Source organism: Haemaphysalis longicornis, unplaced genomic scaffold, assembly GCF_048455015.1.
Source record: "Haemaphysalis longicornis isolate Haplotype H1 unplaced genomic scaffold, Haemaphysalis longicornis Haplotype H1 scaffold_7, whole genome shotgun sequence".
NCBI lineage: Eukaryota > Metazoa > Arthropoda > Arachnida > Ixodida > Ixodidae > Haemaphysalis > Haemaphysalis longicornis.
The window spans coordinates 107,854,705-107,869,709 of NW_027526422.1; the positions used below are offsets into that span (position 1 = coordinate 107,854,705).

Below are 15,005 nucleotides of genomic sequence, written 5' to 3' on the forward strand. Positions count from 1 at the left end.
CTGCAGTTGCTCTTCTCTGATGGGACTTGTTGACTGCCGCAGTTATTTTTGTTGACGCGGCCTCTGAACGCGTGGCGGCTTCATTGCGCTTGCTCCCTTCCAATTGTTTTAGGTGAGAGGCGGTGGAGGCTGCTAACAACGCACGAACTAGGCGTACTGAAGTCTCTCTTTTTCGGTCTTCAGAAGTTTCCGTAGACGCATGTCACGCTGTGTAGTCGTTTCGTGAGCCGAACCGCTCATTTCAACAGTCGCAGTTAATTTACGTAACTCGCGTCAAACCGACTGCGTGGTTTGTAACGTTAGCTGTGCGTATTCAAGCGACAGTTTGGCTGATGTACGTGCGCCCATATGGTTTTATTAGGTTCCCGTTTTGAAACATTTTGCTCAGGTTCGCTAGTAAAATGGTCTCGTGTAGTGCCATTTACAAGTGAGCATATAGCCCCACCATGCACTACGGCGTGCAGGCGCGGCGGTGGAATTTGCCCCAGCAATGGAAATAAAATATCCGAGTACACCTAAGCACGTTTGTGAGTTGTGAATTGGACATCATAATATCCAGTTCAACGTGTGCGGCGCCTTGTTTAGCCTCGCATATTTTGTCGAAGAGCTCTGTCATCTTGCCGCTGGAGGAGCGTTTTGCTTTCGAATGGCTTTACTTTCGAGTGGAAACCCGATTCGCCGCTTCTCGTTTATGCCACCGTGTAATGAGGGCGCTGACGATGATGGTGAATTTCGGTGGTTGTAATTTACGGTGGTTGTAATGTAATGTAACTGTTTACAGGCGGGGCGACCACCCCTCGCTAGCAACTATACCGCGGAGTTTAAGCTCGCACTGTGAGTGGCCTCGTGAAGGAATTGTTTTGAATTGATGAACGCCAACGCCAGACGCCGGGATTGTCGCTTAAGCTCCTATCTTGGAACGTCTCGTAAAACATGTGGATTGCACATAACGACGTCACCGCACTTTTTGATCGATCGCTGTCAGCTTCATCCGCGTTGCTCGAGATAAGAGCTGCAGATTTCCACTGTGCAACCAACCCACCAACACGGCAATACAGTGACGTCAGTGCAAGCTATCACGCCTCCGAAAAACGCGTCTACAAACTTTGTTCTGAGTACACAAAGCACGGCAGAGCAGTTCTACGCTGCTGTAACGGCTGCCAAGTACCGGCAGCAACTGGGTGCACTGCGGCCCTCGACTGCGACCGATACCCTCTCCACCCCCCCCCCCCCCCCCGAACACACACACACGCACACTGTTGGGACTGGTCCATTCTAGCTCAGTCACCACTGTTCGATTCACTTCACTTTATTTCCTTAAGACCCCACAGGGGGTGTTACATAAGGGGCGCGTTGTACAACATAGATACAAAAGCCACAGGTTAACAATACAGATGCATAGATGTTGCGACGTTGCCCTGCTCAGTCCGCCATCGACGCGGCGCAGAGGAGAGCGATGAAGTTGTCGAGCCGACGGTGATTTTAAGCTGCATTCATATACAATATATACAAAGGTAGCAAGAGCGTTACATAGCTCGCACAAAGGCACTTCTCAACTCAGTGCCTCCGATGAAATGCCGCCGCACAGCCGCTGCTTCAGGGCTGGTTTTATACCCCCGGGGTTCCGCCGCAGCCGCGTGCAGTTCGAATCTTTCCAATCAGTACTATCACTGGCCGCAGTTTGAATCCGGCGAATGCAGGCGAAGTGATTGCGTCAGCCGAGCCACGAATGGGAAAGGGGAGGCGACTCAGCAGCGCCGTCTCCAGAGTCTACTCGTCGCTGCGTGTCTTTTGCGGGCCGGTCGTCCCAAGCATGATTTGGTGTGGCCGTCTCGATGGGAAAAGGAGAGTAGACTCGGCGGCGCCGTGTGCCGCCAGTTGCTGCACGTCTGCCGCGGGCTGGCTGACCGAGGCGCGAATCGGGCCCACCGTCGGCGCGTCGCCAGGTGCAGCAAATTTCTGTCGGGCGCTCTGGTTAACCGCACACACACGCATAGAAAAATTAGTAAGATCAGACCCGTGTCGGTTTTGGCCTAGCTGTTAACGGAAATAGACACAACGACGCGTAGTGCCCGTCCTGTCCCTTTTTCGCGGCGGGACCTCCCTCTTTGGCTTTTCGCGCGCTAGCCGGATTTCGTCTTTCTGTTTATCTCTTACTTTGCGGGCTGGCGGCGGTTGCGAGGGGTACGGTTGCGCAATGTTCACAGAATTCGGAACAGCGGCGGCAGCGTCTCTTTCCAGATGGTTTTAAAGACGATAGCCTTTCTTTGGCCACTTGAGCGCGACAATGTTGGCCTGTCAGTCTGTCTGTCTGTGTCCGTCATAAAGATAATTCATTATTGCAACTTAATATCACGCCCCGCTGTACACATGGGAGCTACTGGGGTCGCCGTTAAGTAGCTTCACGTACATAATGCGCCCTCTCTACAACTGGCCAACTGCCCCGCGATTCAGCCGCGATTCAGCCCGCGATTCAAAACGCGAGTGCGTACGTCCCGTTTCGCTCTCTCCCGTGTACGTGCCTTCGCGCAGTGGGAAGCCCTACGACAATGCACCGTGTAAGACGTTTTCTTCTCGGGCTCCTCTGTCCTGATGTATATGTAATCTCAGTATTTCTAATTAGTTAGACATTTTATTTTTTTCCTGTTTAGTCTTTCATTCGAGCCACGACCTAGCTAATATGTTGCAGTCGACAGGATCATGATTTAAGGCCACAGGAGGACGAACGGACGGACAACCTGGACGGACCGCACCACGACTACGAGAGTGCAGCACGCAGACATGGGGCACCGATGCACTCCACGCCAGCGGTGGTCGACACAGTGCTGACTTCAATGGAACGCTACGTCCTATGCTCTACGAAGAAACAGCAGTTCGTGAGCGCACTACAATTACGAGGGCTACCCTGCTCTGGCCGTAAGGACGACATTATCTTGCGTCTTCTAGAGGACAACGAAGAACGTCGCCATCTCTCCAAACGAACGAATGTGCCAACGCTACTTCAGGCTGCCTCCGACAACAAACGGCAGATGACCCTGCAAGCGACGCTGTTTGAGAGCAGAAGGCTGCGTGATGAACGAGAAAGTTTTCTGAGACAACTGGCGAGAGTCGGCTGCACGTTTTCCACGGTGCCTGGACTGCACGAGATCCGAGCACAGGCAGAATGCACGACGCCACGCACATGAACGAGACGACGCATGCAAAATTGTGATTTCGGGCTCACCTGACGTTTCCCAGGTAATCGCCACGATTACGGAGACGCATCGAAGGTCAGTGCATTTCTGGCGAGATCACGAACACACGTTGCTCTGTTACATCGCCCACGAGCTACATCGCCCACGCGCAGGTCATTCCAGCAACGAGCAACGAGACGCGCAACGTACGCAGCGCGCACGAGCCAGAAGGCACCACGTTCCTGGCACCCGCTCTTCCGCTACAGACGTACACGAACGGAACGCTGAGAGCACGGAACGCAACGGAGCCGGTACGTACATTTTCCGCACGTGCTGTCCCGGCGCGGGTCCACGCAACCAACGACATCGCATCCGGATTGGTGGATATGGCCACGACAAGCGAGCAAGACGCACGGCGCCCGAAATGCACCATACGTAGCGAATGACCGCACCCCAATTATAGGGGAGTTTAATAGATAAAACGAGACGCACAGCGCACGAAACGCACCAGAAGTGACGAACCACATCCAACTTGAACCAATAGAGCTGACCACGGAGAACGAAAGTGCACAGCGCACGGAACGCCACCAAGCCGCAGCACACACGGAGGAATCTGCTGTTCGCGACATCCTCCGCTCCCACTGCAGATGCTATCCGGACTTGGCCAGCGAATAACCGCAGAAATCACCTGGCCACAAGCAACAAAAGACCCAGCGCACGCGGTTCAACCCTACTGGAAAGTACGAGCTCTCCGACACCCGCTGCTCCCCCTCGAGTCCAGCGGACGAACGACATGACACTCGTGCAAGTAGGTCCGTCAACGAGCAAAGACACGGCCAGCGCACGCGGCATGTCCGAGCCAGAATTAACAAGATCACCGGCACCCGCGCTCCGATCGAGACTCACACGACAAACACCATTTCGTACAAGAGGACGCAACCGCGAGCAAGCGGACTCGCGATAAACGGATCCTGCTTGTATGGGAGAGATAGCGATTATAGCATTCTCGAAACAACGGGCAAAAGACGAGGTCTTGAGCGACGACACGGACACGGCAAGAACGGCAACGAATGAACCCGATCCAGACGAAGCATCGAATGCCCTGACGATGAAGTCACGCTTGCGACGCCGACGAATGTGGGACCGAACGGACGGCACGAACTACGCCCGCTTCCCCACCACAACGGTTTCACTTCCGAAACAACCACGGCGACTGCGAGCACGGAGCCGCAACGACTTTGACCGATCAGCCATGCCACATACGAAAACGCCCCGCTACCGCACACTAAACGAAAAGCCAAACGGCTCCCGCACCATACGCAACGCACGCGTCAATTCAAGCAACGTCCTCAACGCGCCGAACTATGCCATCCCTACACAGCACAGCTCGCCACCGGACAAACCAGACGACTACGCCCCCACATGCATCAAGCACGCGACGAGCTACACGAACACAATCGCCGACGGAAGCGGCGCAACCAACGCAACGCTGTAAACACTGTCAAGTTCAGGTCTGACGAAGTAAATCCCACGGCACACACACAATAAAATCAAGCAGATTTGAAATTCACTGAAACTCAACAAGACGAACACCCTATTAACGAAGTTTCTAGTATCTGGAACAACAAAAAACAAACGCCAGCATCGAGCATCTGTGAACAAGCGGACAGTGATCTGGATACGAATGGACGTCAATCTACGCGAACGCTTCATTGTGCCTGGGGGCAGGCGCATTTCGGATTCAGAGCACGATTAGGATACGTATCAGCGCGCCCGGAAACGAAAACGGGCGACAAAAGCTGCCACCCGAATAGACGCAGAAAAACGCAGTTTACGGCCACGGCCGCACCGACAAGCCCCGAGCTCCCCTGAGCCCGACCCTGCCTGAGAACAAGACGAGACGCCAGGCGCAACGCGAGTGCTTACGTTCCGTTTCGCTTTCTCACATGTACAGTGTACTTGCCTTCGGACAGTAAGTCGCCCAACGACAGTGCACCGCGTCAGACGTTTACTTCCTCTGTCCTGATTTATATGTAACCTGTGTTTTTCTAATCAATTAAACAATTTATTTTTTCTACTTAGTCTTTCATTCGAGCTACGACCTAGCTAACAGTGCAGATAAGTTGATTATTCGTGAGTAATACAAATTGAGTACTCATGAGTACTGATTGAGTACTCATGAGTGCAAAATGAGTAGTACTCGTGAGTGCAGGATGAGTAGTACTCGCGAGTGCAGAATGAGTAGTACTCATGAGTAGTACTCATGAGCAGTAGTACTCATTGAGTACTCATGAGTACAGAGTGAGTACTCATGAGTACAGATTCAGTACTCATGAGTACAGATTGAGTACGAATACTCGTGAGGACAAATGAGTTTGAGTACAAGTGAGTACGATTACAAATGAGTATTTGATGAGTGAGTACGAGTGATTTTGTGAACAGACGAACTTTTTGAGTCTGAGTTTGATTGAGTACAGCGTAAATAAATAAAAATGTGATTGAGTTTGAGTGAGTTCTTTCTGTTTTGCCGACCTATGGCTTCTCATGAGTTGTGTTCCTAGGCAAGAGTTTCTTATTAATGTTATGGAGATCACGACTTGAAAACAATCACCAGCAAGTAATTTTAGGGGGTACACCGATGTCCTGAACCCGCGCTGGTTTCTGCCGTGCAGAGTCCAAGCCGGACGCAATGACGGCCGAAGTGGATGCGGCCAGTCTTGGCTCGGCCGAGGACAGTGGCAAGGGTTCCTCGTCGTCCACCTCTGAGGAAGAAGATGCGGCGGTGACCAACAAGTCGAGCGCGACCACCACCACCACCGCAGAGACTGGTGGCCAAGAGCTGGTCTTCATCCAGGACACGGGCTTCAACGTCCGCATTCAGGCACCAGGCCTTGAACCCTTCGACATTCAAGTGAGGGGTTTACAAGTGTAGCTTTGCAGTGCATCTCTTGTTCCACTTATAAAATAAGAGCTAAGCAAACAGTGGGCCATGTTTACTCCTTTGCCAGTGCTTAGCTTGTTTTATAGTGGGGCCCTTTTTGACCCCAGGAATATGCACTGTGCGAGCAGTGCACCCCTGTTCCGCTTATAAGTGGAACAAGAGCAAAGTGCATGGTGGGCCTTTAGTACCTCATTGCGAGGACTTACGTTATTTTATAACGGGGCTCTATTATTGACCCCTGGAACATGCACTGAGAAGCAGTGCAGCTCTTGTTCCACTTATAAGTGGAACAAGAGATGCAAGATGTCCTGACTATCAGGAGAGAAAGAAACTAACATGATTATCAGGCAAAATTTGTCAAACAAGAGGAGTTTTTCAGCCTCACCGCCCTTGTACTTGTTGGGACGCCCATTACACCTAACCTGGGCCAGTTGTGGTAGCTCACTGTCCAGGGCATTGCAGTGCGAGGTCATGGTTCATTTCTTGACCGCAGAAGCTATCTTTGTAACGGAGGCGAGAAATCGAAAACTCGCATGTGTTGAGATTCCAGTGCACTTTAATGAACCCCAGGCCGCCCAAGTTGCTTCAGCATGTGTAATCACAGGCAGGTTCAAATATTGCAACTTAGTGGGTGGTGTTTGTTATAAGCAGGCGCAACTGGAGCCACTGCATAAGCTAACTTGGAAACTAAGTGTGGTCACACAAGTTAAGTCGAATGGGTGAAAAGTGCCGAGCTCTCGAGGTTTGCATGACAAACGGGTCTGCATTTTGCACTCTTGTGTTCTCGTGGCTGATGCATTCAAGATTTAAAGTTTTGACGACACCATTAGTGTAATTTAGGACTTGCATTGTGCTTGGCCAGTGAGCATGTTGGAGGATTTCAATCAACTTTTTGGCTAATAATAGTTTTCAACGTATCCGTAGTCACCTCATAGCAGTCTGAAAACGACCGGATCTACTGGTGGCGGTTTGGGTGGCAGCCTTTTAAGCCACCCGGTCGGAGGAAAGGAAAGAAAGGAAGGTCTGTGTGTGCTGCCTGCTGTGCAGGTGAGCTCGATGGAGCTGGTGCAGGAGATCCACCAGCTGCTGATGGACCGGGAGGACACGTGCCACCGGACCTGCTTCAGCCTCCAGCTGGACGGCACCACTCTGGACAACTTTGCCGAGCTCAAGAACATCCCCAACCTCAAGGAGGGCTCCCTCATACGGGTCGTCGAAGGTGCGCAGCAGCAGGGCTTTTCTTCTTTCTTTCTCCCTTCCTTCTCTGTTCGAGCCATCACGCTCTGCTTGACGGCTCATTCAGATACCCGTTGAAAGGGGCAGGGCTATCTCCGAACTGTCTCTTTTTTGCGCTGCCAAGTTGGGGAAACTTAGAAACCGTTGTGCGTGACGCATACTACAAATGCACTCGCCAGGTGTGCAGAACGAAACCATTTGGCTGCACCTAAGGGTATGTGCAGAAGTGTCTGGCTTTTGGCCTCAAGGCAGTCTAGCAGCCATCTACACTCGGGTGCAATTTTAGAACAACAATGGAAGAAGTTGCCCCTGCGCCTTATCACCGCAGCTGATGGTTCCTCTTTGCGATCCGGAGAGTGTGTTACTGCACGTATTTGAACTTGACATGAGTCGTTTCCGTGACTTTTCGAACTTACTCAGCTTATAAACTGCTGCAGCAATGACACAAACTATGCGAGAAAAAGCGGACAGAGTCGCGCATTAAGTGCAATCTCCTTTCGAGACACGCGCTTCAACACCCTGGTTTCAGAGTTTCGGTGGAGCGATACAGTACATGAGCTATTGCCGTTTCCGGCTTCTATCCAAGTGTAGCTGCTTAATTAATGCTTGCTGGTGTGCTCTGCCTTCCTTGTTTTTCCGGCTGTTCCACACTTGCAGGGAGGAAGTTGAGTGCGATGCTTTGTCGACTGCCTTCGCACAGGTGCGCACGCGGCGAGGTTTCTTGTTTTGTGGCGGCAGTGGCTAGAGAACAGTTGAGGTCTGCTTCTGTTGGTAGGCGTTTGGTCGGGGAACAAAAGAAAGCTTTTGTTGCATTCCTGTGCTCGAGAGGCCTCCTCTATGCTCTCGGGAAGGCTCATTCTGTATGCCACCTGCCTGCCTCCGGCTACATAAATCTTGTACGGATATTCTGAGAATTGTCTGCTGATGCGTAAGCATTCTGATGCTTCTTCTCCAGTTTTCTTTATAGCGAAATTTGGGTATCAATAAACATATTTGGCTACTTTTGGGCTATGTTGGGGTACTTTTTGTCTATGTTAGGCAACTTGTTTCTTGGGTTCCTTTTTGTTTTTCGCTGTTTGTTTTTACAAGTGGTCTACATTTAAAGTATTCTTACAATGAGATGTCGTAACTTCAGCAAAATTATGCATTTCTATGCAGGCATAGAGTGTACACTGTTGGTGCTTGTAAACAATTTTTTGTTTTCATTTGGTTTTTTGGGAAGTTTTTATTTTTATCTTCACTGTGTGGTGGACTAGATGGGATTTTTTATTTTGTTGGCTTAAATTTTTGTTGTTTATAAATTTCTTTTGACCAATGATCTCCGTTAGCATTCTTGCGCAGATCCAGGGCGTTACACGGTTGGTGCCCTTGGGTACTCGGCGAAGAATGCTTACGTGTTAAAATTGCAAGAAAATGTTGCACCGTTTTCTCAGTACTGCTTTGAAAAGGTGGGGGCCTTTATTGAGGAGTCTTGATCTGTTGCGGTGGCCCCATGTGCAGAGCCGTACACTGTGCGCGAGGCCCGCATCCACGTGCGGCACGTGCGAGACCTGCTCAAGTCGCTGGACGCTGGTGACGCGTACAACGGCCTGGACTGCAGCTCCCTGGCCTTCCTCAATGTCGTCACCCAGGGGGACATCCTGGGTGAGTTGTGGCTGGCTGCAGCTGGGTGATTGTTTCGTAGTATGGGTAACGCACGATGTGAGGGGGCTACACCCAGAAGATGGCTTGGCCATGGTGAGATAGGTTCACGCGGTGTTGTCAGTCGGTTGTATCGCTAATCAATGAGCTTATTGGGTTCATCTATTTGGGCATGCATTTAAGGTTTGGTGGTTGGCAGCATGCGGGAAATAAATCAAGGTGGGCTCAACTTTTGGTTTTGCCTGCTCATGAGATGGAGCCCCTTTTTTGTTGAGACTTGTGTTGTTAGGGCTGAGGCTAAATGGGACAGCCCTGGCCTTCTTGGCTCGCACCAGATAACACCAGTCGTGAATAGGGAGAAGTGCTGGTGTGTTTCTATTTGTGTGCATTTTATGAAACTTGTACATTCCAGGCTAGTGAGACAATGTGTGGGGAAATACCTCATGAGCTACTGTCTTTATTTTAGTCATGGCTAGTTGCTTTCCTATGTGCTTTCTAACTTTGTTTGGTCGTATCTTTGGCTCTGAACTGTGTTCTTTGGCGCTGGTTTGTAGATTTCATCTCTCATTTAATTTTTGTGAGCCTTAGGCATTCTGTTTGTGCCTATATGAGGCGTAAAAAGAGTGTGTCAGTGCTGTAAGCCAACTACTGCACCGCAGCAAGTGACCTTTTTTGTCTTGTGTGTGCCCCCACCCCGCTGCTCCCCCCATGCGCCGCAGAGAAGAAGAGTCGCGGGGAGTCGGTCGACTGCACGCCGCCTGACTACATCATCCCGGGCAGCAAGGAACCGCCGCCGCTCATGCCTCTGCTGCCGCAGGCCAAGGACCAGAAGGTGGGCCTGCATTTTTACACCCAACCAGGGCCAGTTGAGGGGCTAGGGCCCTGAGGTTACTGACAGGACAAGATGTGGTGGAAAGGTGTCGTTTGGGGAGGAACTACCCTATGTCGGAATGAAGGTTGGGATTTTTCGCTAAAAAGTTTTCCGAAAAGTCACCCCTCGACCTATATACTGGTCATTGGCTGATATTTTTACCCATTTCTCAGCTGCAAAGTAAGGGGGTCAACCTATATTCCGACTAACGTGGTTGTGTTGGCAGGTTTGGAGCTACTGTAGCTGTGGAAGAACTACGTAGTTAACTGCCTAAGTGTATGGGGTTTCCTGTATGTTCAAGAGCATAGGTTTTCAGTACGTTTCTACGTGGTCAGAGCTTATTTATAGCCCTCCACTGTTACGCATTTTTTAGTCCAGGTATAATGCCATAAGGTGGAATTAGTGTGCGGTACATGTTTACAAACATTGGTTGTTCTGTCTGAAAAGTGGTTGCGTTGTTCAAGTGAAGCAGTTGCTGTGATTTGAGCTTTTTCTCCGAGTGGGCCTGAGTTGTTGTTAGTTGTTTTTGAGGAACTCAAAAATTAAAATCGTTATAAAAATTGCTTCAGTTCATTGCTATCAAGTTCAAAGTCAACATGTTGCCGTTTATTTTATACAGAATTTAGCGTACAACTGTTAAAACAAAAGCTTCTTATTCACTCCTGCAACGCACTTCTGTGACTGCTCTTTGTCTGTTGTTCCCACAGACCTACCAGGCCCTGAAAGTGCTGACCACCAGTGGTTGGAATCCGCCACCCGGGCCGAGAAAGTTGCACGGTGAGCTGCTTCTTCACCCTACGGCTAGAACCACGTGACTCTTACGTCAGCTTGTGGCATTGTTCAAAGGGAGGCAGTTTGGGTCCCCTCTTGCGTTCGCTAGGCCACTCAAGCGTGGCATGGCCTCGTCAGTCGCTTTTTTGCCTTTAGCCTTCTCAGCGGAGACAGTAATTGTGTAACAATTGCCACGAATGAATACAAACTGAAACTTAAAGTGAATTTGTGGAAGAAATACCCTGAGCAATAAATGAATTATTCTGCGAGCCATATAAAAAAAATATGAGTACAAGAGCCGTCACGGAGTAAATTAAAACAAACTCGACCTGATTCTAGGCCTTGGTTTAGCTGTTGTGATGTATGTTGCCGGTATTGCTGGTATAACACGGCCTCTAATGCCTCGCAGGTGACCTGATGTACCTATACGTCGTGACGCTAGAGGACAAGCGGTACCACATCACGGCCTCTACGAGGGGCTTCTACATCAACGAGTAAGTCGTCGAGCGTGTGCCATTAATTGTGCGTATGTTTTTCGACCGTCATCACTCTTCCAGTGTGCATTTCTTCTGTTGTTGCCTCCCTGATTGCAGGTCAACAGAGGAAGAGTTCAACCCGCGACCCTGCTCTCCAAAGCACGTGTACCACTCCCTCGTCGACCTCCTTAGCCAAGTAAGAAAGCAAGCGTTAACATTGGGTCGCTCGATCGAGCCGTTTGAAAGGCCTAGCGCAACGTGACAATATGAAGGCCGCGTGGAAGCTGTGTTTTGGGGCGAGGTTTAAACGAAAGTGAAAATAGCATCCCTGTTTTTGCTGCCATTTTGTGGCCATATAAGCGACAATGTGCAAGTTGGTTGGGACCTGCAGTAAAAGCAGGGCGGTAGAAGTTGAGCCGCTTGAAACGCTGTCACAAGTCTGTTTATGGACATTTTTTGGCAGCTGGTTTGCAGCTGCGTTTGCAGTCTGCGTTTGCAGCAGTATTGCTAAACAGAGTGGAAAGAACATCGTCATGTTTGGACGCTCTTTTTTCACTGTGTTAAAAAGAAGCTTCAGTGCGTAATGGATTCATTTGACCTGAAGTTTTCCCACAATGTTTTGAGCAATATTATTTATGAGTACACGTACAGTGTTGTGCAGTTAAAACTTAACTGTTTCTGCAAAAGTAGTTCTAGCAACTGCTCTCATTCAAAAGAAGATAGTGAAAATGCAAATTTGACGTGCGAAGTTGTCCATCTCTTAATTGAAGGTTACCGAGACTGATGTGTGTGATTTGACGGTAATGAGTGCCGCCTCTGTCCCCCCCCTGCAGGTGAGCAGCTCGTTCAAGCGCAATTTCACGCTCATCCAAAAGAAGCGGACCCAGAGGCACCCCTTTGAGAGGGTGGCCACCCCATACCAAGTCTTCTCGTGGATGGCACCGCCGCTCGAGCACACCATTGATGCCATCCGGGCTGAGGATGGTAAGGGGCTGCGGCGTTGTCCCGTGCGTGTAATGCTTACAGTTATGCAGTCGCCATCTGCAGTGGGATATTAGCCTGTTCTTGACGCGAATTTTGAAGCTTTTGTCACTTCTTTTCATCTTTTTTTTTTTTTTTCCTTTCCCTGTCGGGTTTCCGTGTAGACATGCCAAGTAACCGTAGCCAGTGGTTAGTGGTATCCTGTGAGTTCACTCGTAAGACCTCTCTCTCTCTTGCAACTTAGTTTCTGTTGTATTCTGAATAAACGAAGATTCAGGAAAAAAATTCAGCATCTTAGTTACTGACTGGAGGAAGTTAAAATAGAGTAAGCCAGCCATAGTTGGGATGGATTGGACGCTGAGGATTCTCTAAGCGTTTAGCAGGGAGTTTGGGTCGATGTTCTGAATGTTCTGTGCATCTCAGTTGCAACACCTGTGTGGGGCTGCTTAGTGCTGCGAAATTTTTCTTTTTGACCAATTGAACATGTTGGTTATTTTACAAGTTGTGAGGAATGTTTTGGGCTGTTAGTTTGCTTAAGCATTCTAGCGATAGCATAGTGATTTCTGAACTTTAGTCTGAACTCAATGCTTATTTTATAAGAACAGGTGTGCTAGTGGTCGGCTTATCAGAAGCATTTCATTGTTGCTTTCTTTGCTTTGCCATATCACTTGACAAAATTTTTTTGCTATAGTCAAATGCCTGTGCATGTAAAACAAATCCAGTGACACTGTTACGTATTTTTCAAGTGGTGCTTGAAGCTGCATGTGCTTGCCAAACGACCTTGCATCATAGGAACAGAATGCACTAGGAAGAGCTGTAATTGTTTTTCAGCACACTATGTTCATGGATAAGGAAAGAAATTTGCATAGAAGGCCTCATAGCTTAGCTTACAAATCATAAGGGAAAAGGTAGTTTTTCCTGTGCATCTGATGTGTAGGGCCGACAACGAGTTGACAGTCTGAGTAACAGGATGACATTGAAAGAAAGTGGGTAAGATGTATGGGTTGGTGTGAGATGATGATAGAATGTTTTCGAGGGCAAAGAAGGGATTTCAGCGATGCCGGACAGGATACGGTTTGAAGGTATACAGGAGAAGCTTCCTACTGCAGTGTATATCTACAGTCTTTGAGAAGGACCTGCTGCTGAGCAAGTTGGTGTGAACTTTGTGACATGTTTTTAGCACTAAAATGCAAGGAGGAGGGCTCAAGAAAGAACACGGTTGTTACAGTAAAATCTCGATGATAGGAATCTCGCAGGACCGTGAAAAATATTGGTATAAAAAATATTCGTATCATCCGAAATTCGTATGAACCAACACAGACCAAAAAATAGAGCACTAAAAAAAAGTTTTTGTTTGTTTCTTTCCTTACTTTCGCGTGAAGAAATTTCTGCTTTTTTTTATAACCTCCATGTTACCGAGAAGGCCTCTCTGGAGCGCACAAAACTTTGCACTCGTCTCCTCACTCGCGGTGTGAGTGTCCTCATTCGTGTGTGTGGGCTTTTTTTTTTTTTTTTCCTTGGTGTTTTAGTGTTTAGCTTGTATATATTGCACATATATGTCCTTGTTAGACCTGTATATATGTATCCTCTCCTTCCCTGTATCCTCCCTTTCATGTACAACTGTGTTCCCCATTCGCCACACCCCCCCACACCAGCAGGCATTCCGGTGTCCACCCTTAGGTGAGACGAACTACGCCTGCTGGTGGTCTTTCCTTTCCTCGTTAACAACAAATTCATTCATTCATTAATTCGCCGGGACTCCACAGAAATTCGTTTCACCGAGAATCATATCATCGAGATTTCGCTGTAGTTAGTGCCACTCCTGTCCTCTTTCTTGTGTTCGTCATTTTTAGCGCTAAAACCGTGTTGCAACATACAGTCTTATGATCATCATGCGCACATTTGTAGTGTCGTACCTCATTTCTGTGTTGTACATTTAAAACTTGAATGGCAGCGAGCCATTCTTTGGTCAGTTGGTTTGCGTTGCGTAGCAGTTGCAGTGTTTGTTCTGCAGTGTTTGTTCTCAGGGTGGCCTTGTGAGTCGTTAGTTGACAAACGCATCCTCCTTCTGTTGCAGCATTCTCGTTCAAGCTGGGCTACGAGGAGCACATTCCGGGGCAGACGCGCGACTGGAACGACGAGCTGCAGACGACGCGGGAGCTCCCCCGCAAGACGTTGCCCGAGCGGCTGCTGCGCGAGAGGGCCGTGTTCAAGGTGCACAGCGACTTTGTGGCGGCGGCCACCCGGGGCGCGGTGGCCGTGGTGGACGGCAACGTGATGGCCATCAACCCGGGCGAGGAGACCAAGATGCAGATGTTCATCTGGAACAACATCTTCTTCAGCCTGGGCTTCGACGTGCGCGACCACTACAAGGCGCTCGGCGGCGACGCGGCCGCCTTTGCCGCCCCCGCCAACGACCTGCAGGGGGTGCGGGCGTACGCGGCCGTGGACGTGGACGGCCTCTGCACGCTGGGCACGGTGGTGGTGGACTACCGGGGCTACCGCGTCACCGCCCAGTCCATCATCCCGGGCATCCTGGACCGCGAGCAGGACCAGTCCGTGGTCTACGGATCGGTCGACTTCGGCAAGACGGTCGTCTCGCACAAGGACTACCTGGAACTGGTCAGTCTCTCCCTCTTCCCGCGTCTCCTCTTCTGTGGTTCCCTGAGAGAAGGCGGTGAAGTTAGTTGTTCGTTCACATGATGGAGCAGGGACAGTAGAGCTCTTTGATTATCAGTCTCGTGTAGTCGTGGCAGATAGTCCTCGGGTAGCTTGAGGACTGTCCTCACTGGAAGAATATGTGGAAAAAACAAAGGCTATATGCTCTGTGGCAAATCCAAGACTGGTAATTAAAGGCAAACACTATCAGTGCTCATTGTTAGAAGCTTCTGGAGGGAATAGCCGGTATTCTTTCT

General features: G+C 49.7%; 1 protein-coding gene across 1 annotated transcript in view; it reads left to right on the plus strand.

The window, feature by feature from the left end:
* Positions 1 to 15,005, plus strand: part of Clu (clustered mitochondria protein homolog) — a 50,759-nt gene that overhangs the window by 5,429 nt on the left and 30,325 nt on the right. The window contains 9 exon segments of the mRNA XM_077678732.1: positions 5,846 to 6,084; positions 7,162 to 7,333; positions 8,851 to 8,994; positions 9,711 to 9,823; positions 10,570 to 10,639; positions 11,043 to 11,127; positions 11,227 to 11,305; positions 11,943 to 12,093; positions 14,168 to 14,712. Coding sequence (XP_077534858.1) covers positions 5,846 to 6,084; positions 7,162 to 7,333; positions 8,851 to 8,994; positions 9,711 to 9,823; positions 10,570 to 10,639; positions 11,043 to 11,127; positions 11,227 to 11,305; positions 11,943 to 12,093; positions 14,168 to 14,712 — 1,598 coding nt within the window.